This window comes from Physcomitrium patens, chromosome 25 (assembly GCF_059467195.1).
Source record: "Physcomitrium patens ecotype Gransden chromosome 25, ASM5946719v1, whole genome shotgun sequence".
Classification (NCBI taxonomy): Eukaryota; Viridiplantae; Streptophyta; class Bryopsida; order Funariales; family Funariaceae; genus Physcomitrium; species Physcomitrium patens.
The window spans coordinates 15,968,367-15,983,234 of record NC_143434.1 but is presented as its reverse complement, the minus strand read 5'-3'; the positions used below and the strand labels follow the sequence as shown (position 1 = coordinate 15,983,234).

The 14,868-nt window shown below is 39.6% G+C and overlaps 1 protein-coding gene across 5 annotated transcripts; it reads right to left on the bottom strand.

The window, feature by feature from the left end:
- Positions 1–527: 527 nt before the first annotated feature.
- Positions 528–10,267, bottom strand: LOC112277319 (uncharacterized). Of its 5 annotated transcripts, XM_024509472.3 has the most exons (14): positions 9,539–9,904; positions 7,990–8,034; positions 7,585–7,685; positions 7,226–7,321; positions 6,805–6,915; positions 6,050–6,500; positions 4,634–5,695; positions 4,129–4,451; positions 3,559–4,035; positions 3,258–3,362; positions 2,715–2,958; positions 2,329–2,531; positions 1,799–1,927; positions 528–1,285 (listed from the first exon to the last, which is right to left on the bottom strand). In XM_024509472.3, exons 1-14 carry the CDS (start codon positions 9,756–9,758, stop codon positions 1,136–1,138), a joined length of 3,717 nt encoding a protein of 1,238 aa, XP_024365240.1. In that variant the 5' UTR covers positions 9,759–9,904; the 3' UTR covers positions 528–1,135. The 5 variants fall into 5 exon arrangements, with proteins under 5 accessions (XP_024365240.1, XP_024365239.1, XP_090103483.1 ...); XM_024509471.3 differs by having other exon boundaries at positions 2,838–2,958; positions 4,634–6,500; positions 9,539–10,267; XM_090247357.1 differs by lacking the exon at positions 7,990–8,034 and having other exon boundaries at positions 9,539–10,258.
- Between the last annotated feature and the right edge of the window lie 4,601 nt (positions 10,268–14,868).

Below are 14,868 nucleotides of genomic sequence, written 5' to 3'. Positions count from 1 at the left end.
GTAAAAATACACAATAGATTTAAATATCATCGCTTCCTGCGAAACTTGCCACTGAAACTGGTAATCATGAACCTTGCCTCTCCGTCCACCAACCCCCTCGCAATAATATTTTTCAATAGAATTTTTAAATCACCTTCATTATGACTTCAAAACAAAATTGATAAAAGATTTCCACGTTGAATTCTTCAATCGGTGACACTATTTCACCTTCATTAAATGCCGCATTCCACCAAAATAAATGCCTCGAAGAAAAAAGAATACAGACTGCACTTGAAACTTCTCATTCTCTAAAAAAACTAAAACAAATGTGATTGGGTTTGTCCAAATCGAGATACAGCCATCAATTAAAACGTGCATTAGGTGGAAAAAAACAGTTCACACTGACATCACATGAGACAATTTCACAGCCTCGCAGCAACAGCAAGTGGCAGAATAATTACAAAAAAGAAATAATGGACCAAACACCTGGGACAAATGTATCATACCACAAGGATAATATAGCTAACAAACAAAGTTCGAGATCAGTGTATCAGAATTGTGTTCGAAGATTTTGGCACTATCCCTGGAATTCACAATTTAAACTGAGGATGTGTGTCATGTGCACTCAACGAAGTACTGACACAAGAAAGCCAAAATGATAAGAACAGTTTATTGCCAGACATGACCTACTCGAATAAAATATCTTTAATTCCTACAATCTACACGCTGCTGAAATTTTACTTTTTAAAAAAGAAACAAAATTTTCTTCCTCGTGTTAAGGGAGGCATAAGAAATGCTAAAAATTCTCACTCGAGGTATCTATATGCTCACCGGCGGTTGGGATGTAGCAGCAATTTCTCTGCTCCCACTTGCCGTGTTTTTTAAATTTTCGTGCAGGCTCTCACTCAACTGCAGACAAACAAAGTCTTTGCTTGTGTTAGTCGAAGGCAAGCGGGAGAGCTGCATAGTTCGCAACGTGACTGTATCACAGACAACACTCATGGACATCAACCAAGCCACTGCCTTCGCCGTCAGCCCTGAACTGTGATTGTTCAATAAGACCATTTAGACTCCATCGAATTGCCAAAAATCTTGGGTGGTACGATTTTTTCTGAGATACAATTTGGATGATGAACAGTCGAATGATGCAGATAGACTACAGTGGTGGCAAGGAAGTAGTTCCACTCGTGAATAGTTGATCAAGGAGGGGTAAAGACCGCCTTCTGCCTGATAATGTTCCAACTCTATTCGAACTTGCCGCAGGTAGAGGCCTTATCAAAATATGAAACATTTCCTGCATAGCTCCCTACAAAACACAAAACTCACTCCAATAAATCCCTTATCTGGCAATGTTACACGCATGTAAAGAAGTAGTATCCTAGGTGACACGTCAACAAAAACCAGGTGCTAATCTATGCATGCAGATCCAAACTAACAACTTTAGGTCCTCCCCTATCATTATTACTCACTAGAGTGACTTGTGCCGTTGAGCACAAAATTGTGTCCTAGTCCGAGTTCTCCAAAAAACAAAATCTTAGAGTAATAGTTGTCTTTAAATATATTCAAAATTGGATATCTTGCAAAACCAGCACAGTGCACCTGTGATCTCCAAGTGGCTTCTAATGATACTAAACACATGGCAAGGGGACTCACCCTTTAAAAGCTACAAACGTTCATCGCAAACCAAACGAAATATCAATCATAAAATACACATGAAACATAGAAAAAGTTGCAGGATGTGCTGGTCTACCTAAAATCTACGCCTCTATGACCTTTAAAAAGCGAATAAAGTGGCTTTACGACACGAAGTAAAATATACCTGAACCTGATGCATGTTAAATGAGCCGGCCCCAATATTAGCACCAGGACGAAGTGGATCATCAATCGTCAAAGGAGCTGGACTTGATGTCTTGTCATGGTAAAACAACCCTCCACTACCACCGTTACCCTGTAACAAGAATATAACCACGATATCTTAAAAAATGCAGAAAAAAAGAAAAAGAAAAGAAAAGAAAGGAAAAGTGATAGAGCTTGTTGACCTTGTCGCAGTTCTGTAAGCTTTCATAATTTCAAAAGCTGCTCAATTAATTTTAAAAGCTGTAGAGTCTAAAATCTACCTACTGCAGATAATCAAAATGGAAAATAACTCTCCTAATAGGTGATACATATTCAGTTACCTTTTCGCAGTTTCTGCTCCTACAGTCACAAAAATGAAAATAAAAGGAAAAGATTTAACAGATGTAAAATTCAAGTCTGGAAGGGTAAGAATAAGAAATAAAATCATGTCACTCTCAATACCCATCACAAGCTGGTAACTTTAACAAGTAGCAAGAAACCAAGAAGTAGTACCTTTGTCACAAGACGCACTTGAGTGAAATCTATTGCCCAACCAAATATCTGTAGGAAGCCAATCAACAGGGTTCCAAGATTTGGAGATGCAACATAATGCATTGAAGCCAGCAACTGCTCTATAATCCCTCCTGTCCATTGATTACAACGCCCAGACTTGGAGACATCCCCAGTTAATTGAATATGACCCGCGGCTGTTGCTCCTGTTCACCGTCCATTCATGACGTTAGGACGGTACGACATGTAAAACAATCATTTGTTGTGAACCATATAATGTTTGAACATTCCCATAGAACTCAACTCATTCAAACAACCAGCATCCTGGAACTCCGAGGTGAAGCCTTCAGATGATGTCAAACAAGAGACAGCAAATTTTATATACCCACCATTTACTAATGAGCCTTCAGAAGTGGAACAGGATGCTGACGCCCTATTTGATACCGAGACTGAATCAGTTGTGGTAGTTGAGCAAGAAGACTCTTCCTCACAAGAACCCAAGAAATCAATACCAGGTGGCGCGGAGGTCAAATTTGTGATGTCAGGAGATGACGTAGAGCTGACAAGCGCATTCGAGGGTGCAAGACTCTGTGCCCTCACTTCCTGGGATGTGACACACGAAATGGGCACGCGCTGCCACCATCAAAGAAAATTTAATAAATGAGTTAATTAAGATACACTTATTGTCATTCTTAACATTATAATCACAAAACATATCACAGTAACACACTTCCTGTCTTGCTGGAAAAAAACCTCAAAGTAAGCACAGTTGGATCACAAATGTAAGGTGCAGTGCTGTCCAGAAACAAAGTCAATAAATGGTTCAAACAAGGACACTTGACTTCGTGAAAGATGAAGAATACATTTCATACAAACATACTGATGCCAAATAAAACACAGGTTTCACATTTTAAAGAATACCGATGACATACCTCTAAATAGAAGACAAGCATAATAGTCAAAGAAAACGATCCAAGACCTCCTGTGTAAACATCTTTGAGCCCTTTCGATTGCAGATATGACTTCAAAAGTAAAACCTGTTTATAGTATTCCAAGACCGTCAGTTCAAATCCGAAGATCAACGTAATAATTCGATCCAGCCTGTTGAGCTTCACTTGGTACCTAGATTTATATGCAGAACCAAAAACACCAACTTTGTGGCACATAAATCTTTTTAGTTAACAAAGAAATGCACATGTTACTAGCGCTATATTAAAGGGAAGATTAGAATACCAAGGGAGCTAGAGCAGGTTGTTGTTGAAGTCTCTTAATGACATACTCCCTTGCTGCAGCACCATTGTGAAACTTCCTTGCAAGTTCAAATTGAGAATCCACATGCCTGCTGGTTTCAGACCCTTCACTGCTCTGTGATGCAGTAGCAACTGCTTCCTCATTGGTCTTCTTTCCACCAATAGTGATATCAATTTTCACGACAGGAGCAGCAGGATCCAAAGAAGTAACTAAAGGTCTACATTGAAGCTTGATCACAGGCATCGTTGCAGAATCAATAGTGCGGATACTCTTACACCAATCATAATCTTGTAAGGCTGCTCCTAACAAACGAATAGATGGTGCCAGAAGTGATGCAACTAATCGTGTTCCAGTAAGCCCTGTTGTATCAGGTAATTTAAGCGGAGGTGGGGCATCGACGACTACCACATCCACATCGCTATGAGATAGGCATAGCCCAGTAGCATAGGACCCGAAAACCTGAACAAAGCGTGGAAGGCCCTTGTCAGCTGATTATCCAATTAGTCATGTATAGACTAACATAAAATTTCCCTCAAATCGGCAAGCACATACCTCGACGTCAGCGTTTGGCCAGAGTTTCTTTACAGCACCCCTTACACAGTCGATAGCAGCTTCTGCACAACTCCTTGCCTCCGCAGAGGGGCTTGCTGTGTGTGCAAACTCCAAGATTTCCGAGTGCAATTCTTCCACATTGGTCAGAAATTGTTGCGATGGAAGTGGAAACATGCCATTTAGACCAAGCCGATAACCATGCGGAATCATTGATATCGCGGGTGTAGGCACGCCCCAGCCACCTTGAAATCCGTTTTGAAGTCCGTGTTCTCCGTCTCGTAAGCCACTCGGGATTGGTCGATAGGTAGGGCCATGATACACATCTACAGATCATGCACCACATATCACATTTGAAAAATGAGTCATACAAATTAAAATGAATCGTAGTAGCCACGATGAAAAACAAAGCTCGTCTCTGTAATAACACATTCGAGCAAGCGTCCAACGCCTAAACTGAAATCAGAAGCAACTAAAGCAAGCACATGGTAAAACGAGAATCCAGCACCTGATCCGTTACGACGATCGGAAAAATTTCCATTGAGATCCGGTGATTGAGTAGGATGATATTGCTGCTGAGAAGACTGCAGCGGTGGAGTTGATATCCTCACAGGAATCAGGTTTTGTCCAGGCTGACGCTGTGGTATCATAGTTGGAACTTGGTCAGGAGAGGGTGATTGCGTCCTGCGAAAATCTCTGTCTTTCAAAAGGTTGTACTGTTGAACTCTTCGAAAATCATTTGAAGCCCTGGTCGGCAGTGGTATCGGTCCCTGTACTTGAGCCTTCGTTGAGATACTGGAGGACATACCAGGACTTTGTTCTGATTGCAACGTACCCTGCTCCACATCACTAAATACCATACTAACAAGCCCGGCTATCTGACTTGCTTCTTGCGGCAGTGAGCTAGTTTTGATAACAGAGTCAGGTAGTCTTGCTGAGATATCAGGATGAGTTTGTGTATGTTGTCCAGAGGACACAACAGGCACCGGAGTTCCAATATTTGAACTTGAGCCAGGGTCAATCAAACGGCGAAGCACGATTGCATCGTTTCCTTGCCAAGGAGTCTTCTTACACCCATTTTCTGAAGTCACACTTTTTTTTCCTACATTATCCTTAAAACTAGGCTTGCCTTGACTACTTGAATTTCCTTTACCAGTTCTTTCATTGTCCTCGAGCAGCGTACCGTCTGCTAAAGACTCCTTTCCCTTGGTACTGGCATCTACCGAGTGACCCTTTCCCAGGAGATTACTACCTTCAATCATTCTTCCACCAATACTTCCGCTATCAATATTATATGCCCTATTCCCTCTATCTGGAGCTGCCATTGTGACAGCCAAAGATAATTTATTATCATTCCATACCGATCTATTTTCTGCTTTCTTTGTTTCTCCATCCGAACGTAAAAATTTACCGTCTTCCCTTTCTTGCCATACTGGATCACATCCATTGTAAGATCCCAAAACTGGTTGCGTACCACTGCCAAAGTTTTCAGAATTGGCAGACGGCCTTCTACTCCCTACCGCCTCAATATGTTTACCGCTCCCTAGTTTACTACCGTCTCCGACAAAATCTGCGATTACACTCGAGGAGACAGCAACATTAACACTTGATGCAACTCTAACAGAAACGGTCTGCCCACTTTCACAAGCTCCATTTGAATCAACACTATCACCACTACCTACTTCCGCCGAAGCACCTGCCATTCCAGCTTTCAGCGCTGCACTATATGAAGCAAATCCGGGACGATTGGGAGACTGAGATTCTAATTGCGCCTCTCCTCCGACACCACATCTTGTTCCATTAGAGTCTGTATTTAGGTCATCTGAATCTGCCCTATAATTCCTTTCACTCCCATTTTCACACAATCCATTGGTGTGCTCATAGCTCTTCAGAGTACTTGCGTTGTGTAGTTCGAGATACTCACCTGCTCTAACTACATCATTCGCCTCTCCACACATTACAACATTCTCTTTCATGCCCTTCTTGGGCCTATCCTCATCATGCGAGGCCCAACTGGATGTTGATATTCCAGCACTAGACGATCCGCTCCAAGAATCTGAGTCAGATCTCCATCGTTGCGCCGCATCAGCCCTGGTTTCCCTACTACGTCCGAAGTCACTATTTGAAGAATAATGAGCAGTAGTATGCGACACATTGCTACTGATGCTCGAACCATTCACAGGCGGACCCAGTCTTCTCCTTCCTGAGGAAGAGTTTGGGGAGCTTGATCTCTTAGTAGGATTAGGACGATGAACTCGAGTACCACTGCCTTTGTTCTTAAATTTCACCCTCTCCCACTCACCTCCAAAGTCATCCTGTGCCTTATCCATTTTCTGGGAGCTAGAACTGCCAAAAATCTTTAACAAATCTTCGGCCTGCAAATTGCACACAGATATTGAGATAATGAGATACAAGCAGCAGATAGAATAATTCTTGAACCTTATACATGCAGGGATTCAACTCTCCTACTCTTGCTTTCTATCAGCATAAGTGCACGATATTTCCGTAGTATTGAATTCGAAGGTCCAAATCCTAGTTTTCAAAATTGGTCTAGATAAGCTTCGGCTAAAACGGACTGCGGTAGGACTAATTGAATGGTGGTTGAAAGCAGACAGGACTCGAAAAGTCAAGATGCAAGAATTAAAATAATAATCCTGTGTTTAGCAAAATCGAGCATACCTCAGACACTGTGAGCTCTAATCTGAATTTGGGACCATCGTAATGATGAAGTAAAGGACGGAATTTAGCTTCTTCCAAGGGAGGTCTTTCCTCTCGCAAACGCACTCTAACCTGTATAACCAATACGCAAAAAAGTTACCATTCCAGGTCATATCGTATAAAACTCCAGTGCACATGAATACACAAACGGCAACCACACTGCTGAAATGAAATCCAGATCGATAAAGGATGATCATTGCATGCGGAAAAAATCATGAGAACACAACAAAAGCCAACATGCCAAATGTACACTAAACACTAGAAGACAACATCATTTCTGCTACTAACCATAAAAAATGAATATACGAAAGACACCAAAATAGACACTTCAAACAACTGAGGAGCATTATAACCCCATTGACGTACAGGCAGAAACACTTGCCTGAGCAGGGTAACGAGACACTGGTCCTCCACCCTTTTTAGTCTCTTTATTCTCCCAAGCCTCAGGATCAATATTCAAGCCTCCATCACTCGTAGCCTGTAGAAGATAGAATATTTATAAGGAAGACGGCTAAAAGGATGATTCCTAATGGACAGAAGCAACACAAGTAGCTTCCAACACTGGTAGGAAGTGTGAAAAAAAAGCTCAAAATGGCAATGTGATGTACACCATCAGGAGCCATCCGTGCAAGCCAAAAAAACGAGTAAGATATTCTACATATTTACTACGATTATTGTTATCCTCATCATGTACGCACTCTTCCGATTACAGAATCAATTCTGTTTCGTTCACCCACTTACTTCGTAGACGCCATGTAGATATTTTGTGGAGTAGTTGTAAAGAAAAAGCGGAAGCCCGGGCGTTATGGCCCTTACAGAATCTTGATACCTTTGAGTAAGCCCTGTAAACAAGTGAGAAATGATTGAGAAGCAACCTTAGATCATAGGCAATTTATCGAACCAATACTTCATCACCTAGTGCTCTGAGATAGACCACACTGTACAGACACATGTATGCCTCAGAGAACCAACAGTAAGACAAATTGAAACGATGCACGGTAAACGATTGCAGTGGTAGGACCTTAGACCAGAAGCATCCCTACTTGAAACAATGCAAAATGCACAAAAATGTTGAGACATCTCTACGGTTCTCAACAAAGTGCGACCTGCCTACTGGTTGGGCACGCTCTTGGTAGGGGCACCTACCTTGTAAACGCAGCGATTCCCTCACCAACCATGAGATACTAGGTTCTGCAAATTATTCAGGACAAAGGTGATTGAGCAGACCTTGTATCAGAGACAAACCTAATCCACGTGAAATAATTCTTTTCTTTGTAGATTCTCATCTGAATCGGACTACATTTTGTCCCAAGTGAAGGACGTTATTTTTCATCCTTCCATTCCAATGTTACGAGTCTCTCACTTGGCTACCTTAAATAATCTCAATATCTAAACTGAGTGGGAATACTCCAACAGCTGGACATTTACCCTGCATGAAACTCCGACACATACGTGACCGGATCCTGAAATTATGGTGACTCCCAGTGCCCAGAGCACAAAGAAGATTGCAGCTTGCAATGAGAGCTTTCTTCGTGACACAAAGGAGAATCACAACATCAAATCTCATGCAGTGATCACGGTATTCCATCCATGTAGTCTAAACACCGCCCAAATTTTTAACACATAATCCATTCATAAGCTGCAAATTTCTTCACCTACACCGAAAGCATCGTTCAGATTCCACATCATACCACAAAACGTGAAGACGTAAAATCTTCAGGAGATATTTGTGGTCGTAAATTCCAGATGAGAATGAAATATGATAGCGGCACTATGTCTGAGTCTCTGATATGAATAAACGCGCCAGTGATTACGACTTCCGGTAGCACTTATCGAGGTACTTCAGAATATTTACAACGTGTATATCGCGCACCGCAACTTCAAACAGACCCTTCTCCCTATACCAATCCCCACACTTAACGGGTATGGATAACGTGGTAGTGACTGCATTAAGTGAGATCATCACGTTAATAACAGGGTATTCAATAGCAAAACCGATACTCTGGACTCTATGTAACGGCTCTACACAACCATGTGCGATGTCTTTCGTCATGTCAATACATGAAATAGTTCCTCAAACTCTTCGACAACACCACAATCAACGCTGACAAATTCGACGATGGGACGTTCTTAAACAGTTTCTCGAACTACCAAATTCAGGAAGATGCCCAGATTTCGTTTTCAAACTCCTAAATCAAGGAGAGGCGGACGACAGATGCAGACTGCTCAAGAATACTATACACTCCATTACTTTATGAATAATGGACATTACCGCTGCGACCGACGCTTACTACCTGGACACGAATGAAGAGATACAATGGGTCAATAACGCAGTAACAAGGCAGTGATCAGAAAAATATGAAAGCAATAAGGTAGCACTCTTCCGCGATATAAACAACAAAATTGAAAGTGATGCTCGTGTGATTAAGTGATACGGTCCGACACGCTCAAGTGTGAGATTCCAATACAAGACGTAAGAAAGACCTGCGTGGATATGAAGTATGGCTATCGTCATCCCAGCAATCGAACCCTTACGGATAGCCTGAAAACCTAACGCCACGTAGAAAGTACGCGCCCAAGGAAAACCTCAACACATCAATCGAAGGAAAATCAACAGTCGAATAAAGAGTGAACATAAATCACTACAACACAATTATGAACGTAGACGAACTGAAAGGGAAGGAAGAGAATGTACCGAACAACTGACGCTCCAAGTCCTCGGGCATGGTTTCGTTGTTGCACATGAAGATAAAGCCGCCGAGAGGCTCATTCAGACCTACAGCAGCAGGACCGCCGGCATTAACAGCAACACCTCCATCTAATGCCCTTCCCTTCCTCTCCTTCATGTGCGTCAAGTCCACCTGGTGAGCCGCCACCGGGCCTTGGCGATGGTATCTGTTGGTAGAGCCCACCATCCTCACAACTACGTCCACGACACTGGTTCTCTCCCAGCCCTTCGCCTAATTTCCTCCACCCCTCTCTGTCACACCATAATCGTCATTAACCACCGACGTCTGACCAATCACTAGTGCCGCAACCACGTCAATTTCCACTGCCACGCACCCTAGGGTTTCAGTCCCCAACTACCCGCAATCTCCCCTCTCGCAATGCAGGTCGTCAAACCTCCAAAACAAAAGAAGAGGAAACTAAGGGGAAAAAAAAAAAAAAAAAAAAAAAAAAACGAACTACTCAAGCGACTTAAAACTACCGCTCTCCTCCCTGCGGCACCTCGCCGTCGACAGATCGCAACTGACACATGCGGCCGCAATCCTCACACCTACAATCGCCGCTCTCTCACCGGAAATCGACAGCCTCAATCGAAAATGCTATCGAATACCCGAGAGGTCACATGCAAACGAGTAGCAAGCACAGCAGACACTTAATATGGACATGGAGGGGGCGCTAAGCCGCGTGGAAGAGAGCGCGAAATGGCTCGTTGGAAAGACAGCGAGGAGAGCAGATAGGGCTTGAATCCTTGGGGGGGGGGGGTTGAGGCAACCGGCGATGATGAGGATGGAAAACTCGCCAGAGAGACAGACAGAAAGTCGACAAGAGTTTCATGTGGGGTTGGGGGGGGGGGGGGGGGGGGGGTGCTGGCTGCAGAAGCCAGAAGGAGAAAGGAGGTGCAGGCACAGGACCTCCACCCCCATCCCCATCCCCATGTTATTCCATCCCATTCCATACCAACCCATGCCCTTCCCATCCTCATCGTCTGCATGCCAACGATATTTCAGCCCAGGGCCTGACCGGAAGGTCTCTCAGGCAATTTCGCCAGTTTCTTTCGTCGCGGGCAGGAAGGGCTCACCGGGCAGTAGGCTAAAACCTAATGTCTCAGAGTTGCTTGGGGGCAAATTCTATGCCCAAAGTGAGCCAGAATATGTGAAAAGTTGGCTACAGCTAGACTGTTTCACATCTGACTATGACCATTCCAATCATAATGCTTGTTCCTAAAAAAACAACCTCTGAAAATTCATACTTTCTCAATCTTGAGAGCATTTTCAATAAGAGCTCAAAGATTTTGGTACTTCAAGTTATATGTAACCAATTAAAGACATTAAAGAAAAAGAATAAAAATAAATAAATAAATCTCATATCTTATTTATTAGTTGTAATAAATTTGTACTTAAAGCATAAGATTCTTCTAGTTAGAATTATATTACTATATATATATATATTTTTTTTTCTTTGAAGTATCTAATTATATATTTTAACTACTATAATAAATATTTTAAAATGACTAATTTATATTACATAATAAGTATTGCATGTGAATTATGTATGTGTATCATTTTCTATGACATTCATATAATTGAAAATCTAGTAATATTTATCCACTTTTTATATCAAGTCTATTAAGTAAACACAATACAAGATTGGTGTAGAAAAAAAAAAAAAAAAAAAAAACTGTCTTTAAATCTTCATCTATTGCTTCAATTTCTTTATTTCACTTAAGTTTGTTTTTACAAGCCAAATATCTAAATAGAGTTCCAAGTTGAAAATTTTCTTAATAAAGATCCAATAATAGTTGACAAATCTCAAAAAACATTAAACATCTCTTACTATTTTTGAAATCTTTTAATCCATGATAGTTTGAATTTTCTAAGAATCTATTACAAGGCCATCATTTAAAATCATATATCCTAAGAAATCAACTTGTGTAGTGTGGAATACATTATTTTCCATCTAAATGTATAGTTCTATATGTCTAAGTTATTGTAACAAATATAAAGTTTAGATTCTTTTATGTTTTTAGATTAGATTAAGATGTCATTTAAATAACAAACAACAAAACTATTAAGAAATATCTCATCATTTATAAGATATTGAAAAGCATTTGATGCATTTGTGAGTCCAAAAGGCATGACATTATGTTTGAAATGTCTATGTCTAGTTTGAAATGCAATCTTCAATTTATTTCTTTCTTTGATGTATACCAAGTTGTATGTTCCTAATAGATTTATTTTTGTACAGATCTTGACTTAATACAATTGATCAAGAAGTCATGATATTAAAGATATATAATACTTATTCTTCATGGTGATCTTGTTGAATCTTCAATAATTCACATACATCCACATTCATCAATTTTTTTCTTCACAAATAAGATAAGAGCTCTTGTTAGAGATTTTGAATGGAGTATAAAGTTTAAACTAGATTCTTATTAATGTACTCTTAAAATGCAACCAAATTATTCTATAATAAGCTATAAATTGGTCCAAATAACTATTGAATTCTTTCTTAAAGTTTAATTGAGGAAACATAAGAAAAATGTTCTTGAATAATATCAACATTATCTTAGATGTATTAGACTTATGACTTTCTATTCAAATAATAGAAATTTAAATTATAGTATTAAAAAAATAAGTATTTGAAGAAATCCAATCTATTTTTAAATTATATTTTTTAAAATATTATAAATAAAAAATAACTATATTAGAGAGATATTTCATAATATTAAATATTACTAAGCTATTATGACTATTAGTTTTTATATCTAAATAAATAATTTTATAGATAACATCTCCAAAAGATAATAAATAATCATCTATGATTTCTACATATATAAAATTAATTTTTTTAACTTAAGATGTTTCTTGATTTTTAATAAAATCTATATCTATGAAATAAATTAAGGCTCTTGAATCTAAGAAGGCGTAGGCTTTGTAATTCTTTTGTCCTAAATATACATCTATTATAAAATGAAATGAAGGATCTTATGCCAAGGACACAAACTAAAAGAAGATGCACAAAGTCGTAGAATCTGTGTCAAAAAGAAAGTGAAAAAATAGAAGAAAGAATGTACATTCAAAGAAGAACTAGAATGGCTATTGTCAAAGACTAGAAAACATAAGACTCTTGAAACTAAAATAAAAAGCAAGAAAGAAATTGACAAGAGTGAAGAAGGCCTCACTCTTGCCTCTATATATACTACTTAACTAAGAAATACATGGCGACATGCTATAAGACCTCTAATATGCATCGAATTTGCAAGACACATGTCTAATTTGCAAGGTAAGTTTTCTAGGTGTGCACCATATATCCAACTTGTACTACAAGTGTTCAACATGTCAACATGTGGCCTCCTTGTTGGCCAAGTTTTCAACCTATCAATCACCTATAGATATGTATAAAGGAAAAACAACATCTATGAATCTTCTAAGAAGCTTTTTATAAGCTATTATCATATTTATTTATTTTGACTTATTTTTAATTATTCTTATTATCTAAATAATTATCAAGATAAATATGTATGTCTATGACATTATCCCTCTTTTTAGGGACGAGTTTTACAAGGAGTAGTGATTATATGCTGATGAAGTCCAAGATGCACCAAACTGTATTTGTCAAGTACTTTGATCTTTGTTTCCTTTAAAGGTAGTTGATAGGTTCTTTCAACCATTGATAATGTTTCATACTAGGGCGAGAAGACCACCCTGATATTTGATCATTATTGAAGCCTTCATAACTTCTTTCAAACAAAATATTAGTAATACCATCAAGAGTGGTTCCTACCTCCAAAAGTATTATTAAACATTGAGAATTCATTCCAAGGTCATGGTATCAAATACGTTGTATCTCGCCATCTATTAAACAAAGAACATGTCATTCTTGAGGATCTTCATTTCAATTTTGCCGTCTTGAAGGTTGTGATAGTCATAATGTCTAGTCTGGTGGCTCAACAAATGATAGCTCTTGAATTGAATCTGCTGGTTATTGGTTCTCTATCTTCTAAGTATTAAAAAATCCAAAGAAAAAATTATTCAAGATATAATGAAATCTCCATTGGGCTTGTTTTGCTTTATAGCAAAGATTTTTTTGACTCTTCATCTTGGTTTTGTCACGGACACAGAAATACAGACTCGAGATCTAACAAGAGGTTCAAGAAGAATTGTCACGGATACAGAAATACAGACTCGAGATCTAACAAGAAGTTCAAGGAGAATTGTCATGGATATAGAAATACAGACTCGAGATCTAACAAGAAATTCAAGAAGAACTAGCAAGAACTAGATTAATTAGATGAATACAAGAACAATACCAAAGAGGTGAGCTAGAGCTCCAAGAGATGTGTTGTCAAGACTGAAGAACTCTTCAACCTCGATTCCAATATATACTCCTATTTAAGAAGCTTCTCAAGCGACTTCTACCAACTAGGAAGCTTCTAGACACTTGCTTCTAGAAGGTTCTAAGGACTATGTCCCTAACATCTTCTACTAACTAGGAAGCTTCTAGAAGGTTCCAGAGACTTGCTTCTAGAAGGTTCTAGAAACTTGTCTCAAGAAGGTTCTAAGGACTATGTCCCTAACATCACCCCCTCCTTTAGCTTCGAGGTCTCTGAGAAGCAATGTTGTTGTTAATCAATACCAACGCAAGAAAATAAAGATCTATCGCATAACGCCTGCTATGAACTCCAACTGTTGTTCACGAGGCAAGTGGTTCATTGGCCCTTGAAGCCAACGGTAGTGGCCCACTCCTTCGACTTCTGACCAAACATGAACTTCCATGTCCTCATTGTGAAATTGTCCTGCAAACACGCCTTCTGGCTGACCATCGTAAGCAGGCTCGAACTCAGATACAATCACCAATGATCGGTTACTTGGTATCCTCTATCGTCGTTGTGGTATAGGCAGTTCTTCATCTCGGGGTCGTCTTCGTGAGCTAGTTAGTTGAGATAATCTAACTGGCATAGTATCTATTTCTTGGCTATCCATATCAGAAGACCAAACTATGGCTACTAAAAAAATTCTACTTTATCTTGGAGAAAATAACTACATCAACTACAAATTTTGGTGGTGCTCTCCCCCTTTCTTATATTCTTGGGTGAGCAAGCTTTAGAAGGAAGCTATCATCGAACCGACTTAGGTTTATGAGGATGTTGTTGATGAAACTCCTCTACCTTTTACGGTGCATTGGCGAGATTTTCAGCTGGCTTCCACGTTCATTCATTAATGTCGTAGCCGCACCAATGAACAAGATATTCCAATTTGTCCCACCTTCGCCGTGAATCCAGTACCTTTTCAACCT